Source organism: Lycorma delicatula, chromosome 3, assembly GCF_047948215.1.
Source record: "Lycorma delicatula isolate Av1 chromosome 3, ASM4794821v1, whole genome shotgun sequence".
Taxonomy (NCBI): Eukaryota; Metazoa; Arthropoda; class Insecta; order Hemiptera; family Fulgoridae; genus Lycorma; species Lycorma delicatula.
Genome location: NC_134457.1, coordinates 17,303,859 through 17,325,702, shown reverse-complemented (window position 1 = coordinate 17,325,702; position 21,844 = coordinate 17,303,859). Strand labels below are relative to the sequence as shown.

Sequence of the window (21,844 nt, the reverse complement as noted above, 5' to 3'; positions counted from 1 at the left end):
ATTACCCAACAATAACTGTTATTAGGAATCAGCCTATTATTTCTGCATAATAAATAAATAAGCTATTATTATTATTGCTATAATTCTATTTAAAAACAATCAGCCAATGAACAAATTCATAACTATAAATTGTAGAATAAAATAGAGAAATTTATATACCACATTAATTTATTAATAATAATACAATATAACTAAATAATAAAACTTACGTCTCATATTAAGGTACAAGTATATTTCAGAGAAGAGTTCTATAAATAGTTTAGTTGCTTCCTCTTAAAATAGCTTTCATATAAAAAAAATCAAATATTGCATAATGTAATGCAATCTAATATGAGTGTAAACTAAGCTAGGTGTATTTCAGAAGTAATACACCTAGCTTAATTTTTCTCATGGTTATTTTATTTTATAAGAAACATAACTGCAATACCTAAACTATCTCACTAATTAGAATTAAACATTAAGTACCATACTTTAGTGACTATCATCTTTTGGTCATTGAATGCATAAATCCTACTGTAATAATCTAACATATACGGAACTTTTATTTTAAATTATGTTTCAGGTTAAACTTTATAAAACAACATTCTGATCAAACAGAGGTCTCTGTAAAAATTCAAACATACATAATAAAAAAAAAATAATAAATAAAAAAAAATAATTACATTTTACAATAAGAATTATTAAATTACGCATATTATTAGAAATTCAGTGTTGTTAGAGTGAAGTAGCTCTAAATATGGTACAGTAAAGATGAACAGAGCAGTGATTATAAAAATCTTACAAAAAAACAAAAACTTACAACAGCTTTTATGGGACTTAAGCGTATTATAGGACAGGAGAATCCATACAGAAACAAAAAACAATTTACAGACAATTACGATTCAGTTTTATATTATACAGAAGTGTGGGATGTTAGTTCACAGAAACGTTCATTGTTGTTGACTACTAATATAGACTTCCTTAGAAGAAGAAGCAGCAGTAAGCTACGCTAGACAGGATTAAAGCCAATGATATGCGACAGCAAATGGAAGTTAACAGAAATGGTGTAGTTGAGGTAATGAAGAAACAACTAAATCAAATGAGAAAAATAAATTATGAAAGAGTACTGAATAAAGTTCTTCGTTAGGTTCCAGCTGCAAGTCAACCACACCACTGTGTCTTGACTGGCCAAATTCAAGAGACAATGAAAGCTAGAACTATATGATAAATGTTGTGTGGGCAGGAAAACTGGAGGGGGGTGGAGAAGTTTAAAAAAATCCCACTAAAAAAAGTGCCACACCATTAAAATTTTTTTTTATAACTTTTATCTAATAGATTTTTAATTCTTTTTAGATGGATTTAAATCCAAAGCAAAACAATAAATTCAAACCAGAAATTTTCTGGATGAAAATCCAAAGTGCTTTCACTTCACTACAGATATTCATTTAATAACTACACTAAACTCTCCAATAAAAAAAAATGCTGCGTTGGTTTGTTGTACGTGCTCACATTTTTACTTTGAATGAAGCGTATGAACGATTCATTCATTCGAATGGTTTATATACTTCTTGATACGAATGATTTATCTAAAATATAAAGATTTTTTTTTTATACGAATCGGACATGAATTTTGGAGTTTGTGAATTTTGGAATCTTGGTCAACCCTGACCAAGATTTGAACAAGAACCATCTGAATGAAACCTATACAAGCTACTACTTCATCACAGATTAAGCATATTTAATATGGTCCTCATTTACTGAAAAATTTATATCCACCCAAATGATATTTTTCTACTCAAAAACCATGTCATTGTTTCTGATCATCTATTGTAGTTTTTGTTACTTAGTATGTACTTATAATTTATTAAAAATAAAATGTGATTTAGATGATTGAGTTAGTACTGTTCTTCAGAATTTAACTTTTTGGTATTATTTATACAATTCTGATTAGTTTCATAATAAAAATTCTGTTATTAATATTTTATCTGTATATTTTTTTAATAAAAGACTGAATTTTCATATTTATACTCATACTTAACAATGTTTTTACTAACAGAATAATAAAATTTATTAACAATAAATTTGACTTTGTTTATAAGTGAAAAAATAACATTTTCATACCATCCTTACTGCTGACTGGAACAGACAACTGCAACATATATTACACAAATTTATGATTCTTCATATTGTATGTTTCAAGCTTACAGTTTTGAGCCGAAGGAGTTGGACAGAATGATTGCCAAATAGGAGCGCCTGGCAACTGATTTGAAAAAGTATATTGACAAAAATGTCAAGCGCTCTATTGAGGAAATGGAGGCGGACCTCGGCATGACCATGAAGGAATTCAGAATACTAGTGGGTACCACAGTTCCCAAGTCAGCTGGGAGTAAGTACACACTCGATGCAGCTACTCAAACTACAGTAGACACAGGGTATCATATCTCTGATGGATTGAATAATGGTGTCCCATTGGATCAGCTTGCCGAATTTATCAGAAAGGATTGGCCGAAGAAGGCCTACAGGAACATCCTCATTGGAGTACCTGACAGGAAAGAAGGTGCTCTGATTACAGTGGCCATAGCTGATCTCAAGGGGTTAGCAGAGAGTAGACCCATTGACAACCTGGTTGTCCATCATCCCCAAATGGCCTGGTTGCTGGATGGCTCTGAAATGGAAGGTAACATCATGACAACTGAAATGGAAGCCAGACACGTCAGGGAAGAGACAGGAGATGTGATGCCTTCACGAATCTGTTCCATGTTGCGTATGTGGACTTGGGTGAGGAAGCTGACCTTAATTAACGCCCAGGCGTTAATTGAGGTTTTCAACAAGATTCAAAGGAACAGTGGTGGCAATCTGGGCACCATTCAAACAGAGGTATATGGACAATAAACTGCAACCTGTGTCCATAGAATTATGGAATGCAAGGGGAGGAAGACAGGGCTGAAGTATCATCTCATTGCGCCCAGGACCAGACTCCCCTCGGCTTGGCGATCTAAGGTTTCAGTGGAGCCCACCCACAAGACCAAGAGCCTGATTCTGAAGTCGACAACATATGCGAACCTCCTGAAGACTAGGGTCACAGTTCTCCCCACTGCTGAAATTCTCTCCATCAGGAAAGCTGGTGAAGCAATGGAGATTAAGGTTAAAGAGGGCAAAGCAAATCCAGGAGAATTTAAACAGCCACTGCAACAACCATAACGGAGGAGACAGTTCATACTTAGACAAGGATGGTGGCTCTCAGGATAAGAGGCTTGAAAGGAGATATACAGCTGGAGTATGTAGCCCGAGGACTCAGTGAGGTGGCCGCATGGTAAATGCCAAGCGGTCTGCACTTCACGATGAAGACTGGCTATGGAGAGACCAAGGTTGCAATATGCAAATTACAGTCCTCCTTAACCATGGCGATTGCGCAAGGAGGTCGGGTCAGAATTGGCCTTGTGTCTTGCCGAGTAGACATCACAGAGATGCCAATGTGTTACCGGTGTCTGGAAGAGAGGCACACAGTGAGGAACTGCAGTGAGGAGGACAGGGCCACCTCCTGTTTTAACTGCGAAGGTGATGGCAGTAAGGCGACAGATTGCAGTTCGGCGCCCAGGTCTCTGACGTGTGGCATGGAGGGACACCGAACCCGTGCTACTGTATGGCCATAGAGGGGACAGCATGAAGACGAATGTTGCAGGCCGGAGCAGGACTGCAGCTCGAAGATCTGGATACTACAAGTTAATCTCAATCATTTGGTGTTGGCCCATGATTTAATGGGTAGGTATGCTACAGAGATGGGCACGGACATAGCGCTCATCTTTGAGCCGTATGCTCCTCGCACAAGCACTGGATGGGAGGTGTCGAAATACGGGAGAATAGCCATGTGATCATGCATGCGTACATCCCTGTGTGACGTCCATCGGGGAAGGGGTTTTGTGAGAGCGAGGGTTAGTAGAATCTTCGTTTATACCTGTTATCTGTCGCCTAACATCACTCTGGAAGCATATAAGGAGATACTGGGGGATATATCGACGGACCTTCCCCTGCACCGGCCTGCAGTCTTGGAGGGCGATTTTAACGCCTGGTACACGGACTGGGGTTCTGCAAGTACAGATATACGTGGAAGACTCCTTATGAAGACAACAGCGGCGTTGGACCTCGTGTGTTTAAATGAAGGCGGAGCATTTACCTTTAGGAGGGGTTCCACGAGGTCCATTGTGGACCCCACATTTGTCTCATCGGAATTGGTTGCATGCATTTCTGACTGGCGAGTGTGGGAGGACTCACAGGCAGCGACCACCAGGCAGTCCTTACGATAATCTCTGATGGCGAACTAGGAGGGGATTACCTGCCTGCGTTTATCGGGTGGAGCACCAGGGACTCGGACCCTGGTGTTATCGTTGGGGCACTCGATTTCTGTGGTGTATGTGAGGCTAATTCGACCGAAGAAAAGGTCGCCTGTCTGGTGGACTGTATTAAGGAGGCGTGTGCCTGTCTCCCATGCAAATACAACAGGAAGGGGCATCCTCCGACTTATTGCTGGTCCCCTGAAATTACTAAATCAAGACAGGAGTGCCTTGCGACTAGAAGGATGATGACCAGGGGCGTATCTTCACTCCCTGAAACTAATACAAACAGCCCGGTACAGGGAATGTAAGAGGAAACTTTCCAGGCAGATTTGGGACGCGAAGAGAAATTGTTGGAAGCAATTGATCGCCGAAGTGGATGCGGACCCATGGGAGCTGCCATATAGCATACTTGTGAAGAGAGCAATAAGACCACGAGCCACAATTACACGGGAAGAACAGGAGGTAAGAAACATTATAGAGGGCCTCTTTCCCAGTGGGGAAGAATTAATAGACAACAAAAATAAAACAGCGATGATGTGAAGCTCCCACCTCATTCACCCAAGAAGAGCTTGGCGCTGTGGGTTGCCAACCAAGGCACCCACACCACCCGGGCCCGGATTTGCTGCCGGGTCTAGCGATTAGGCTGGCTGTAAGGGCTGATCCGGCGACGACATTAAAGGTTTTCAATACCTGTTTGGCAGAGAGCATTTTCCCGGCTAGACAGAGGCGTCAGCGGGTGGTACTGGTCCCCAAACCTGGAAGGAACCCAGTACTTCCATCCTCTTACCGGCCTGGCGATGATAGACGCCTTAACCAAGGTGCTAGAGCGCATGTTATAACAGAAAATAACAGGAGCAGTGGAGGAGACAGGCGGATTCCCCCCTGTCAATATGCCTATTTCGCAAAGCCAGATCTACGCCATGGATGCCGCGGCCGATGTTTACAAGGCGGCGAGGAAGGTATTGAGAGGCCCTGGAATAAGGATGTGCGTCCCAGTAACGCTAGAAGTCAAGAACGCATTTAATTGCATAATCCATGCTGCTATAATTGACTCATTGGAGAGATACGGTGTTCCGCGGTATTTACGGGAGATGGTACGCTCGTTTCTTGTTGGACGCAGATTGGGGTCCCGTGTACATGATAGATTGGTGGAAAGGACACTTCACAGGGGGTCCCCCAGGGGTCGATCCTTGGACAGATCCTCTGGAACCTTGCCTATGACGGAGTATTTCTGGTGGTTCTACCACGAGAGGTTAAAATAATGGGCTACGCTGACGACTTGGCCCTGGTCGTCGAAGTGCGAACACGACGTGAAACTACAGCAAAGATTGCCAACTCCTATGGCTGACGTAGCAGCGTTGGAAACTACTGGCCGGAATGGTGTACTCCATCCTGCTGTATGATGTGGAGCTGTGAGCAGGTTCAATTAGGTACCGTGGTAGACTGGAGGCGTTGCACAGGATGTGCTGCATCAGGATAATATCGGCATACCGAACAGTCTCTAAAGAGGCTGCAGAGGTTTTTGCGGGTCACCTCCCAGTCCACCTTACGATATCATTGCGGAGGAGATTGAGAGAACAGAGGACTTTACCACCTGTGGATAAAAACGGCTAGCCAATGACATAGAAGAGAGCTAATGGACGAATGGCAGGAACGATGGTATTGGTCCACGAAGGGACGGTGAAGGAACCGACTCATCGCGGACGTCAAGGGTTGGTACAGGAGATCGTATGGCTAGCTGGGTTACAATCTCACTCAGTTTCAAGCGGGCCATGGCGGATTTAAAGCTTACCTGTTCCGATTCGGTCTAAACCACACCGACCTCTGTCCGGAGTGTGGTGAAGAGGAGAGCCCCTGAAAGTCTCCTTTAGATGTCCACGTTTCAAAGAAAAGCGAAAGTAGTTATTAATTACCCTGGGCTATGTTTCATCCGAAAGACACTCGGTGAATATTAATGAGCGGAGAGGACGAGTGGACTGCCACCGCAGTCCACTCGTCCTCGATATGCTAGAGTCCGCTAGAGTCCTCTCCACTCGTCCTCGATATGCTAGAAAGGTGACAGACAAGCTCCGTCTATGGAAGGGGTTCCGGCAGAGAAGAAGACGTTGGGGTGCCGGACTGGACAGGTCTGCGGCTGAGTGCCTGGGGGGCTCCTGCGAGCGTGCGGGGGTCGTCTTGGCGCGTTGAGGCCGTGCACTTTCCGTTCCCGGTGCCTGAACGTGTTGTCCTCATCAGTGAAGCAACGACTGATGGCTGTTACAGGTAAATATGTGAGAGCTGAGCGCATGTTTTGCTAGGAGTGTATGGGTGTGTCTGCATGGCGAGTGCATGTGTGGTTGTTGGACGCCTCTTTCGATAGTGCCTTTCGTGCTTGGTGTTCCTCATCACTTGAGTTCTTGTAATGTCTGCGTCTGTGCGTTAGCGTGGTCTGTACCCGTGTGTGTGTGTGTTCGAGGAGGTCTCATGTGCTGTGTGTTGTGCTTGGTTGGAACTGTGTTTGTTATGCTTTTGTGATGTGCTATGTTTTGTGATGCACTTGATGTTATGGTTTTGATGTTTCCTTGTGGTGACTAATTAGGGGGTTAACACCCCCCCCCCGCATTAGTGTGGGGGTGTTAACCCTTCCTGAAGTAATGTTCTACTAGCTGTTTCAGGGGGATGGCTGCCAGGAGGTGTGGAGGTTTAGTCGGTAGCGCACAGTTATACATACACACTTAATAGCATCCTGCAGAACCTGTTAGTGAGCCTGACACTGCTTAGGTGCCCATAAATGGGATTCTTCCACCTCTAAAAAAAAAAAAAAAAGTTACGGTTTTGAAGATGTGATGACACATAATAAATATACATTAAATTAATTCATAACAATAACTAATTCATAAATATATTGTGTCTATAATTTTTTATTTCGTACAATAAAAAAAAGTATATTTTATAAACATCCATGCAAATTCAAAAAATTCTCTAATTAGTTAAAACTTTAAATAATTTACAAGTAGAATAAATTTAACTGAACTACTGCAAAAAATAACTTTTTAAAACTTTTTTCTGTTATGCCAAGTGGCATGACATATTAATTATTTATAAATTTAAAGCAATTTTAACTTTAACAAAGATAACAAAGTAAAAAAGTATACTTAAAATAGAATTTAATATACATAATAATACTTAAGTGGAAAAAAGTTTTCTTTTATTCTTATAATTTAAAATAAGTCCTATTTTTTCACTGTAAATAAAAGGAAATGTACAAAAATAATACGCCTACTCATTTGTTAAAATTATCTTTATTTATAACACGTAATTTTACTGTCTAATAATACTGCATTACATACTGTGAGTAATATCTTTTTTATTAATACACATACTTATTTAGTGCATACTATATGTCCTTCAGATGAATAAAATATCTTTTAAAGATTAAAATATATCGTGATTAAGATAGCACAATTAATATAAACTGTTATGTTTATTTTGCATTATGTTTTATTATGTTATGTAGCAAACAATCTCAACATTTTTAATTGGTTTTAACATTAAAATGCAGATGCAATTATTTGAATTGCATCTTAGTGTTTCATGATTTAGTTCCTAGTACAACAAGAGCTGATTTAACTAAATAGAAATTTTTAAAAATTAAAATACCTAATTGTAAAAAAACTATACTTATTCAATTTAATTTTAAAATAACTTTAAATTATTATTAAAATAAATTAATAATTGTATTATTATTATTACATTATACAATTATATTATTATTAATTTAGTAAAATTAAATCTTTTTTATTGTATTTGTCTATTTAGTGTATGTGTATCTTCTAAAATAAATATATCAGAAATATCTAATTATATTTCTACTTTCATGAAATCATAATATTACCAGTATATAGGTTCAGTCTAAAGGAATTTTACATTACTAATGTTTGTTAAGACTAGGGTGAGACTTAGGTAAATACAACAAGATGCTTTGATATGTTGATTATCAAGATGACATCAATAATTTCTAGATTAATTAAAAACAATTAAACATAATCACAGATTTTTAAACATACTGGCAGTGATAAAAAGAACATCTTAAAGAAGCGCAACACCAATTTATTTGTGGTTTGTATTTTTTAAAAAAAGAGAGAGACTAGTATAATAAGTTTTGCACTAAGATCTTTTTAATTCTCCTGCAAAATTTTCACCACTGAGATAACATTATTTAGTCAGGAGGGTCAGAAAAGATCAGTATTTACAATGGACCACACAATGTTTTAATTCAATACATTCTCAAAGATAAATCAATACTAACATTCAACCATTCAGACAGGATAGTTTTAGTTTAGAGATATCCTTACAAAAGGTATGCCTAATTTTGTGTACATAATGAACACCCTTTTTCTAGGGTTATTGGTATAAAGCAATGTTGTATTATATTCTCAAGAAAATACATTAAAATATTAATTAGTCAACTGTAATATTTGAGTAGTATTTTAACTACATGATGCAGCCTTGTTTTGTAATTTGCCAAAAAATCAAGCTAATAATAATTTTAACAATTGATGCCCATCCACATATTAATGCGGAAACAAAGAATGGGTAGAGCAACACCCATTATCAACTGCTTCCCAGTTGTATTCCATGGAAACAACTGGAATTAAATGGGGAGGTGCTTTAAAAGTTGATAACTTGATACAGAACCTCGATATATTAATATAAGTGCACAATAAAATGCATACTGAAAAATAGCATTATGGTAAGGAATTTTACGGATGATTTTTATTATCTTCATGTAACCAACTTTAATCATAATCAGTATCATATAAATATTAAAATGTTTTTGTTATTTTAATAACTCAAAATATTTTGAAAGCTATCTTAAAACTTTTTTTTAAATGAATTCATTTTTAAGGTCATAGCCTCTAAAAAATGCCAGCAGCATGGAGTGAACTACAGCTTCAGTAATCTGAAAAACTGAGTGATATTGTTTTAGCTATTGGCATTTTACTTTAGGTCACACCTTTCAATTTCCAAGAATCATTCTCTGATAAAATTTAGTGTTACAGAATGGCATCATTAAATTGCAAGGGATACAGTTTTCCATCTTACCCTGGACTCTATTCTTGATAAAATGGGACTTATTTAATTAAATAATATAGTTTTCTACTTTATATTAAATAAAGTACAGTATTATTTAATACTTCCGCTTATTTGTTTACTAATTCAACTAAAACCTGTAGTCAATTTTACAACTTCAAATCTAATTTCAGAGATCAAAAATAAGAACTGTTAAGATGGTATGGATACTAAGAGTTAAAGAATATTGTGGTTTAGTGAAACCTACATCAGTATGATTGGTATAATTGGGACTTCATGGAAATCACTTCATGAGCACGCTTTTTTTAAAGCAGCAGTAATAAAATTTACCTGAACAATTTATTTACTCTTATTCATATTATAGGTAATGGAGAACAATTAAATCAATCTACGGATTAACATGGGAAACGGAGCAGTTTTTTCACAAGGTTTTGATTCAAAGATTTTTATAAAATTCCTATCAGTTTTTGTTTCATCTGTGGTTTAAATGTACAGTAGAAAGTCTGAAAACTGGTACATAGAAGGAAGCTTATTTACAGATGGTAACTAATTTGGCTGCTAATGAAGGCAGCATTGAAGTTACTTATTTCTGCTTTGACACCATAAAAAAATAAAAATTAGTCTGTAAATTAACACTGAAAGGATGTCAAAAATCACTATCATTTGCTCAGTTAAATGCAAACGAATTTGTAATATAAAGAGATAGACAAACTGAAAAAAGATGTTTGCAGCATATTTAATAGATAAACAAAACACAAGGAAACAGACATTTCGTGTCAGATCTCCAAAGTTATACAATTTTATTTTTATCAACGCATTCAATGACTTGTGGAGGAACAAGTTGAAATATTAAAATTCAACAAGTGAATTACACTTTTAATTCATAAATATAAATCAGATTTAACTGGGTAATCAAGTCAACGCATGGGTGTGGATTGACAGCGCAGTTAAAATCTGCACTGCATCAGTAATTATACAATGATTACATTGGTAATGATAACGGCAAACTTCCGTTAGGATTACAGTCGTGTATTGAGGCCATAGTCGTATATTCAGATAGTAATTTTTCCCAGTACGAAAAAATCTGTACTTGTTATAACAGTAAAAAAGTGCAAAAATATCTATCTTACCGTAAGATTCTTCATGGTTAAATTAATGAATTATTACTAAATTAAGTTGACAAACTGTATCGTGTAACAATGGTGCAACAACTTAACAGAATAGACAAAACGAACGTCTTAATCACCAGGTTCTCAAAAACACTGTCATGTACAGATAGACCCGACGTTGTATTTCATGTCAAACGAGACATGGTTTCATTTATATAGGTTTGTTAATTCGCACAATACCAGATATCGGATGTTTGAGCGTCTAATTCACAGTGAGAAAAGGCGTGATGTTTCTGGTAATAGCATACAGGAGTTACTGTTCTATTACTGAACTGTACAGTTTAATTTTCGAAGAATCATACGGACAGTTAACATATCGTACCGCTTTTTTCAACAAGATGGAGCAACGACCTTGGGCGGCGACCTCTGCGTTTCATTGACACTTGCAATTTTTCCCCTTAGGGACTATTTGAAGGTTAGAGTTCATAAACTAAATTCCCACACTATCGATGAATTGAAGCAACATTCAACAAGAAATCGATGGCACTGACAATAACGTTTTGCATCATGTGACTCTCAATACGATCACTAGAGTACAAAAGTATATTGCTGCAGAGCCCCCACTTCGAACATCTGTTGTAAAAATAAAGTTAATATGTAAACTTTTGCTAATGTAAATTCTAAATTTAATCTATTTTCCGTTTTTATTTTATTCATAAAATTTAACTGTGTTTAGTTAGTACATTTCAGTTTTGAGTTGCTCAGTCTGTATACGATCATATACCACAGAAATGAATGTGATCATACATCAAAAAGATAACTGAAAATGTTCCGGAGGTTTAAAAAAATATTTCATTTTGCAATTTGGTTTGTTGACTTACAAAGTTTAAATTTCAAAAAGATATTTATTTATAAGTATTTTCTTCTCAACTTAGAAATAAAAATGTATTTTATAACCTTCTATGTCATTTAATGTAATTCTGTTACAGGTAAAGTAAAAATGGAAAATTATCTAGATTCTCGACGATCATCTACAAGTAAGGCATTTGATAATGATGTTAAACCAGAATCTGTTGCTGATTTTGTAAAAAGAATTTTTAAAATGTTGGGAAGACCTATACCTGGAAAACCAAATTACATATTTAAAATAATATTTGTTGTCAATATATTTGCCCTTGTGCAAATTATATCTGTAATTATCTATAAATGGAAAGACTTTGATTTACGTTCAAAAGCTATCGAAAATCTCAATTTACAGGGTTTATCAGTTTTTATGCTGGTTGAAGTAGCATTTAATCCAGAAAAAATTGAATTATTTACAAAAATTATTAATGAACCAATATATCAATACAAATATAAGTTTTCTGAAAAACAAAAGGACTGTAACCGGGCTATTATTTCAAAAGACAACGCTATAAAAACACGTTTCAATGGTATTCTATTATATTATTATTTAGTAGTACATTTATTACCAGTTGTTTATTATATACTCTCGATCTCCATAACAGATTCGGGGTGCTGTGAGAAAGCACACTTTAATTATGTTTATTGGTTACCGTTTCCGGTAAAAAATGTTTTGATATACATTTTAATTTCAATATTCCACAATATTTGTACTCTCACACTAAGTGGAATATATTTAGCCTGGTTCGAAATGTTTATTAGTTCTCTTCTGCATATCGGTGAGGAAATAGAGATTCTTTGTTTCTTTATTAAAGAAATTGATGATAGGATACGTCAACTGACTAGAAACAAAAATTATAAATCATCATCACATCAAGATAATGTTCATAATGTAAATGGAAATGAAAATCTAGAAAATTTAACTCTTGGAGAAGAGTATAATTTACGAATATATTTAAAGGAAATAATTCAACACCATTTAGTAATCATTCAGTAAGTATTAAATGTATTAAAATAATAATTACAAAAATCAATACATTAATTCACAAAACTGTTATTAAAAAATCACATGAATTTAGAGATTTTAATTTCATCAATGACAATAAATATTTTAAAAATATATACATATTCAGGAATAGTCCATCTGATTAGTTTATATAAATAGGCTATTAGTGGTAGAGCTCACTCCCAAAAATGACATCCACGCCACACATAGTAGAAAAATGAATACTGAAGTTGTTCCCTATTATCTTTTTCCCAGCGTATACTGTTGTGCCAAAGTAATGTCAGGGCCAGTTAAATGCATACGATATGTTCAGCTACACAAATAACATTTCAATTTACTCAGATTAGCTGTACAGAAAAGCGCTGATTCCGATGATGATCCTGTTTGATGTAAAAAACTTGTTGAACAGCTTACCATGGGGCACTGAAGAGTCTTGGTGTCAGTCCATTTTTAAGGAAGCGACGGGTATTTCCGTCGATGGAGAGGTACGGGTCGGGATGAGTTGTGACGTTCCACAGAGTGCTGTGTTGGGGCCAACACTGCGGAACATAGCAGATGACAGTCCTACCCGTCGCGCTTCCAGCTGGCGCAGCCCTTACCGGATTCGTCGACCACTTGGCACTCGTGGTGACGGCGAAATCGAAACGAGCGGTGGTGGACACCGGGAACGAAAGGATAAATATTATTGTTTCGTGCCTGCAGATCAAGCTTCAGCTTTCGTCAAAGAAGACCAACTAAACCGTCTCGGGTAGACGTAATCTAACCCCGCGATTTCATTTTGGTCGGTACCACGGTAGTCTAACCTACCCTTGCAGTGAACCTCGGGGTGTGGATAAACAAGAACGCCACGTTCAGAGGGCACGTAGAAGAAATATCGGTCAAAGTCAACAAAACGGCTGCCACGTTTTTGAGTTAAGGCTAGAAAAAGATTTCGCCCGGATTTCAGCTCTTCTAATAAAAAGAAACTCTACTGTAATTTTTGGGACCCAAATTAAGGAGTAAAGTTTGTGGTTTCGTATATAATTTGAGCTAGGAAATAGGATAAAACAGGTCCCACCACTATAACTCCAGTAGTTTTTAAGATATCCGACGTAAAACACAAAATTCGGTATCGAAAAAACTTTTTTTTAGGTTTGTACTACAGTAGCTTTGATAAATGACTAACAGATGCGTAAGATTTAGTAACAAGACTTGTAAAAAGTATATTTCTGAGAAAATTAATGTAAATACAGTCAATTAAAAGTAAATAAAAACTTTTAAAAATCGATTTTTTATTGAAGCAAAACAGACCAAAAAATAGGTAGAAAATTGTATTATTCTTTCTATACCTAATAAACATTCTTCTCATGGAATTAATAAAATGTAGTTGTAACTTGAGTGGTGAAAGACAATTGGCTACATGCATCTTTAACACCAGAATGCACACATTCATTACCCAGGATTCCCACATGGCTAGGGATCCAGCAAAAATTCACCTGTGTTGAGACAATTTTATTTAGCAATTATATTATGTAATTTGGTGACAATAGGATGTCTAGAATGCAAATCCTCTAAAGCTTGGAGAGCACTACAGAAAAGGATGTGACTATATTTTGATTTAATGATATTCAAGCCCATTTTGATAGCGTATAGTTCAGCATTGTAGATACTTCTAATGCCAGTTAAAGCTTTTGTTGTCATTTACAACAAAAGCATATCCAACAGTGTCATTCTGTTTTGATCGATCTATGTATACTACTGTACCTGAGTCTACCTCTGATAGAAAATGGTAAAATGTTTGCTGAAAGACGAAAGTAGTTATTTTTTTATTTTATACGGTGAGGTGTAATTAAAATTAATGGGATCAAGCTTCCACAAAGAATATGAACAGGGATGGATTGGGAAAATAGAAGGCGAGTCAAAATATAAAGGGTGCATTAAATGCCAGGTACTGACACCCATTGGTGTTGTATTACATTAATGATCTTCAAACCGCTGGAAATGAGGGTTTGCGAAGATTGCTTTAAGAACCAGGTTATTTGGTTGTCCTTCAAGACGGGCAGAGTAAGCTGCTAGCAGCTGGTCCCGCCTATCCCAGAGTGATGCCTCACCGCAATCAACAAGTATGCTTGCGACAGAGCTTGATCTAAATGCACCAGTGGCAAGACGAGTGGTGTATGACATCTAGCATCCTAAGTATGGTATGATGCACTGAAGAGATGATACAAACATAATCTAAATGAGATCAGACTAAAGAATAATAAAAACGTAACATACATGATCGGTCATCAACCCACTTGGTTGTTGCTAAGGGCTTGTAGCATATCTAGAATTTATAAACACCTCACCTTTAACTGTTTAATGTGTTTGGCCAACATAAGACAACTATCAAAAAGTAAAACCTAGAAATTTAACGTCAGGAGAGACAGCAATTGGACTAATGTTATACTTTCATGTAAATTACATTTCTTTCACTTTTCTACCAGCATGAGTAAGCAGTAGTCAGGAAAACAAAATTAGTGTGTACTATGGATGAATGTGTTGTGATAAAAATTGTTTGTTAAGAATTTTGTTTTTACAATGTATTTAAAATTTGTTTAAGAGATTTTTGGAAAATATCTAATATATTAAAAAAAATTCAAATTGTGTGATCTACAGGTTAAATTAAACGAATAGTTGGATTATTTAATCTCTATTCAAGGAACAAAAAAAAAGTAAAATTTTATATCCTCTGTTTTGACCAACCTATGAACAAGTTAATAACATTAACAGAATTACAAACAACATTTAAAGAAACCAATTAATAAAAAAAAAAACAACAGAGCCCCAGGAATTTATAGAATATCAAACACATTTTTTTAAATTTTCCAGAGATTTTTACATTTGACTTTGAAATCATAAAACAATACTTTACAGATGGGGAAGATCAATAACTTTTATTAGATCTGTTATTTTTCCAAGACAAAGAAAAATGAGATATGTCAAAAGTTTGTAATCATACAGCCATCTCATTTAAAGAGAATAACAAAATATTTGGCAAATATACTTCTCATTAGAATAAGGAATTGGATTTTTAGAAGTAACATCCTTAATGAGTATTAAGTAGGATTTAGGCATAGATATTCTGCAGTAAATAGAATTTTTAATTTTTTAGGTGAAACTAATTTAAATGTTCTAGATCAGGATAAAAAAATCTGCACATTTTTGTTAGGATTTAAATGGTTATTAGACCATTTAAATTGGAATTTTCTGTTTTTTTAAATTACATTGTTAGATTATACGAGGTTTGGTCAAAAAATATGGAGAATTTTTAAATTTCCCAGGATGTATAAGTTCAATTGTCAAAATTTTTTTTGTTGTGTTAGTAGTACACTTGTCCCCCTAATGTATGTTTACATTAGTAGCATATTGGATGCTTAGTTTATTGTTGGCTGTTAAAAAGGTTACACATGTTTTGGTATGGTCAACAATTTTTTAACTTGTGGAAAAAATGAAACAAAGAATTTGCATTAAATTTTGCTTTAAGAATGGAATAAAGTGCAACATGCATTAGAAATGTTGAATGTTGCTTTTGGCGATTCTTCTATGAATAAAACCAGCGTTTCCTTGTGATAAAAATGTTTTCAAGAGAGTCTTGAAGACGTTAAAGATGATGAATTCCCTGGATGTCCCAGTACATCAACATCCTATGACAACATCAAAAAAGTGAAGAAAATGATTATGGATAATCAGCAAATCATTATCACAGAGTCAATAAGGACTACTACCTGGAAGTTCTACACTGTTTGCATGAAGCAATCTGAAGAAAATGTCTGGATTTGTGTCAAAACAGTTTATAGCATTTGCACTGTAATAATACACCTGCTCACACTTTACTGCTTGCTTGTGAACTTTTGACAAAAAACAACACTGTTATGATGCTTCAGCCTCCATACTCACTGGACATGGCCCCATGTGACTTCTTCCTATTTCTCAAGCTCAGAAGAACCATGAAAGATGAGATTTTGCTAACACTGAAGAAATACAGACAGACTCTGTGAAGGAGCTAAATGCCATACTGGAAATTGCATTCCAGAAGTGCTTTAATGACTGGAAAAAGCACTGGCATAAATATATATCTGAAAAGGAGTAATTTGAAGTAAGAAAATCAATATTGATGGATGAATGAAGATGTTTTGAGAAAAATTAAAATTCCATGTATTTTGTGATAAAACCATGTATTTAGTAAATTTATTACGGAAATGGTGGTGGCAAAAAAAAATTCCATGTATTGACATCAAATAAAACAACTTACTTCTTCCATGTTACCTGTAACATATCACACTACTCATAATACTACAGAGCTTATGTAAAAATAAAATCATTTGTTTGTTGTTATAAAGGACAAAGTAAACATTTTATGACAACAAATGCAGTTAATGTTTATCTCTTGTCACCAATACTTTCTGGATTATTTTAAAATGATGAAATGGGAAGTGGAGTTAATGTTGGCAAACTGAAAACTACAGTAATTCTATATGTGAATAATATATTTTTAAACTTGGATCCTTTGACCCTCCAGAAAAATGATAGATTGCAATAAATACATTCCATTAAATGAAATTTAATTAAATAATCTGTTTAGAAGGGGAGGTAATTTGGGAAAAACTGAGAAATGGAAGATGAATTAAAATAAGATAAAATAGACCTTTTTTTCAAGGTCCGATCGGTCGCAAAATAAAAACCCGTGCAAAAATCAGATGAACCTTTGCGCATATGTATTGCGCAGCGTCTCTAGTATGGCCTTCAATCACACCGCGTTACTTCGTTTAGTTCTGAACACGCAGCTAGCATGTAAACATGTCAACAAAAATAGCATCTCCCGCCAAGTGTGAAGTGCGTGGGGTAATTCTATTTCTTCAGGCTGAGGGGTGTAATGCAGCTGAAATTCATCGACGAATAAGTAATGTGTACGGTGAATCTTCAATGAGTGGCAGCAAAGTGCGACAATGGTGCAGAAACTTTAAAGCAGGACGTACAGGTGTTCATGATGCAGGCTGTCCGGGAAGGAAGCGAGTGTCAACCGATGATCTCGTTGAGCGAGTGGATGAGGCAATTCGAGAAAATCGTCGGTTCACAATTTCTATATTGCGTTGATTCATTTCCTGAAATTTCAAGGTCAGCTCTATACACCATTGTGAGTGAGAGACTCACAATGTACCACAGTACCACAAACTGTGTGCGAGATGGGTTCCCAATATGCTGCCCAACCATCACAAAACAGTGAGAATGGACGCCTTCCTAACGTTTCCCCAGTGCTACCACAATGAAGGAAAGATTTTTTGAACAATATTGTCACACGGGACGAGACATGGGTCCATTTTGAAATTGAAGAAACAAAAGAACAATCCAAACAGTGGATGCATTCTCATTCTCCCAGTAAACCAAAGTTAAAGCGAACCTTTTCCAACAGAAAGTTAGAAAGTTAGAAAGGCTACTGTGTTCTGGGACCGGAATGGAGTTCTCTTGGTGGAATTCATGTAACGTGGCACAACCATCACTGCAGCCTCATACTGCGTAACTCTTCAACATCTACGAAGGGCAATTCAGAATAGCGGAGAGGAATGTTGTCATCAGGCATTGTCTTTCTCCACGACAATGCTCGGCCACACACTGCAGCTGTAATAAAGAAGCTCCTGCATCGTTTTCGTTGGGAAGTGTTTGATCACCCACCTTACAGCCCAGACTTGGCTCCATCTGATTTTCACCTCTTTGCTCACATGAAACGCTGGCTAGGAGGACAACATTTTAGCACAGACATCGAGCTGCAGACCATCATAGAAACATGGCTGAAAACACAGGAGGCTCCGTTCTATGACGAGGGTATTGGAAAGTTGGTTCCACGCTACGATAAATGTCTAAATCGGAGAGGCGACTATGTAGAGAAATAGCGTAATTATGTAAGTACTTGTTACAAATAAAAAATTTTTTATTTTCACTGTGATATTAATTTCATGACCGTTCGGACCTTAAAAAAAAATAACCCTCGTAAATAGTTAGGAGTGATGTTTATTATTTTGCTATCTTCAACCACCATAATGTGTGAAACAACTTCCTGTACAAGCAGATATACCAGTTACTTTGTTATAAGAGAATTGTAACATACAAGGTCTGGGAGGTTTTACTAGTACAAGAACTGAAAAACTTCCAATGGTTCTCATTTAACAAGATATTTAGGCGTCCAATCATTATGGTCTATACCTCAAGGCATGAGTAAATTTAATGAGATTATGTAAACTGAAATTACATTTTAATTATATAATAAAGGTTTTCAAGCAAGCTTCTACATAAGTTGACTAAACTGAGGGTTGAGAGGAGAGGTGAACAGTTTCAGGCTTGGATAGGAATGCCACATCAATATAATACTCAGTGAAACGAGACAGTAAACAGAAGTAGTTTGGTAGTAAGGTCACAAAAGACTGATTACAGAAAAATAAATTGGGATTTGGGGAAAAAGTCATATATTGTGAATGAATATGATTCATCACAATCATATTTAAGATTAGAACAGATCAGTTAGGTCTTAAAAATAGTCTGCTTTGGGAAGAGAAAAGAACTTTTTTTCTATGTTTTACTTAGATGTAGAAGATATCAACCATATTATCAATTAATGTCTCTTGTAATCATATTTCAGAAAATTATGGTTTAATAAATAAGTTTTGAATGAGACTGTAAAATATTTTTATGGGGAGAACTGGTTTATTTTAATTAATTACGTAAAAAGTGAAATCAAATACATAAAGTTCTTCATAACATAATTAAATTATGTGCTTTATTTAGCATATTATTGACCTTTGTCTTAATATATTAAGTGGGTTGTAATTTATTTTATATTTAACTAAAATATAGGTTTTTTTTATTCTAACAATCTTACTTTCTTTATAATGGTTAAATAGACAGTTCTGTTAATGTCAATTAAATGAGAAAAATTAATTTATAATTTGTTTGAAATACTAGTAAAAATATTTCTGGCATGAACTTATTGATCTATGGATCTACTATATATTAAATCAAGATAACTGCTTGCTTGAAGAGTAGTAGATTAAATCTATCTCTACAATATTTCTATTTCATAGTATTGAATCATAACTCATTTTAACCTTTCAGTGCACGAGGTTGCCATTTGGTTACTGCATATTTTTAACATTTTCATTGTACCTGATAATGTAAACATTTGATCACTACATGCATTAACAAACAGAAATCATTCTTTTACAATGAATTTAGTTCACTTTTTTGTGCTAGTGAGTAAATAACTTTATTTTGAATACACAAAATTAGCAGTATTTTTTACAAGAGGCTGTACAAGACTATACTTCATTTATATTCATAAATATCATCCTCATTTATCCTCTGAAGTAATACCTTACAGAGGTTAAACAGAAAAGAAAGAAAAATGAAGATTGTTGGCAGATCATAATGCCATATAGATTGTAATATGTGATATTTTGATTCAATATTTCTTTTGACCAAAGATTATTTATTGCTCAGAAAAATTATTATAAGATAGAAATACATTTTTAATATACAATGTATTAACATCTGATTTTACTTCCTAAAAAATAAAAACATTTAAAATACATCCAGTTGCCAGTTGGCTACTTTGTGCATACACCTGTTACAACCACACGTATAGTTACCAAGATTACATCAGTTTGATTATTTTTTTTGGTGAATACCACATGCTGTTTTATTGAGTTTAAAATAGATTAAATTATTATTTGAAATAAGTTTTTGGTCAAATTTTATTTGAATATTGATGATAATGTGTATTTCTTCAATGGAGAGGAGAAGTTGCAATTATTGATGCAGAGTGATATTTTTGATGTAAGTATTCCAAGTGATAGTGAAGTTGAAAATTTTGATGATGAAAATGAATCACAGTCTGATGAAATTGCACAACAAAGCCAAAAAATTGTAGTAGAGAATATAAAAGTAATCTTAAAAATTAAACAAATACTAGTAAGCCTGCCAGTAATGATTCTGTATCTGAAAAATATATTAAAAAACTGAAAGTTATCTTGAATATCTCCTTGACTTTTTTCCTTCTTTTTTGATAAAGAAATAATTAAATTAGTAAGTAAACAAAGTGCATTGTACAATATATTTACCATTGGTGCTAAACACTGACAGTTAATGAATTTGAAAATATAAGATGGTGGGTCTATTTTAATGATAATTCTAAAGCTGTACTGAAAGGCAAGAAGGTCAAGTTAAGCTATTATAATCGAGTACAATTATAGATCAATTGGTTAAAAAGTTTAAAGTTTGAAACCATACCAGTAAACATCAGTTGATGAACAAATTTGTCCTACAAAGGCATATGATCACTTACAATATATGGCAAATAAGCCTAACCAATATAGTTTTAAATTATTTTTATTGAGTGGTGTATCAGGATACGTTTACAACAACTTTGAAATATATTCTGGAAGGAAAATGATAATAAACATAGGAAACCAGATTTAAGAGCATCTAATAATGTAGTTGTGAGGCTTACTCCCTCAGTTCCTGATATCAAACAGGTTGGTTTAGTGGTGAACTTGTCATCGTAAATCAGCTGATTTTGAAGTTAAGCGTTCTAAGGTTCAAATTCTAGTAAAGGCAGTTACTTTTATACAGAATTGAATATTAGATTGTGATACTGGTGTTCTTTGGTGGCTGGGTTTCAGTTAACCACACACCTCAGGAATGGTCAACGTGAGACTGTTCAAGACAAGACTACACTTCATTTACATTCACACATATCATCCTCTGAAGTAATACCTTATGGCGGTTGTGGAGGCAACAGAAAAAGAGAGAGTTCCTGATAACTACAATCATAAAATTGATTTTGATAATTATTATAGTGGTATACCTTTATATTATACTTTTAAAAAAAAGTATTTTATCAATAGTAGTTAGGAGAAACAATAACAAATTGTAGTTTGCCTCTTGATGATCAACCAAAAAACAAACCATGGGGATTGACAATAGAATTTGTGGGAAACGTTGGTGAAACTGACCCTCTCTAATGTTGCTTGGAAAGATAGTAAAATTATAACAATTCTATCATCATTTGCTGGTACTAATCTTGTTGAACAAGTTAATCATAACAACAGAAAAACCTAGACATAGAGAAAGTTAACTGCCCAAGTGTTATTCTTGCTTATACACATATGGGAAGGTGTTGACATAACTAATAGAAATTGGCAGTTTCTAAATAACTATGAAGACTAGGAAATGATAACTCTATCTTTCTCTCTCCCTCTTTTTTCTGTTTAGCTTCCGGAACCATCATAAAGTCTTACTGCAGAGGATGATATATATGAATGTAAATGAAGTGTAGTTTAAAACACTCAGGTTGACCATTACTGAGATGTGTGGTTAATTGAAACCCAACCACCAAAGAACACCAGTATCCAAAAAAATGGTACCTAAGA

At 35.1% G+C, this 21,844-nt stretch overlaps 1 protein-coding gene across 1 annotated transcript in view; it reads left to right on the top strand.

The window, feature by feature from the left end:
- The window catches only part of LOC142321414 (uncharacterized), a 55,710-nt gene that overhangs the window by 17,937 nt on the left and 15,929 nt on the right, over positions 1 to 21,844 (top strand). The window contains exon 3 of the mRNA XM_075359482.1: positions 11,485 to 12,391. Coding sequence (XP_075215597.1) covers positions 11,496 to 12,391 — 896 coding nt within the window. The 5' untranslated portion in view covers positions 11,485 to 11,495. The remainder of the gene's footprint in view (positions 1 to 11,484; positions 12,392 to 21,844) is intronic.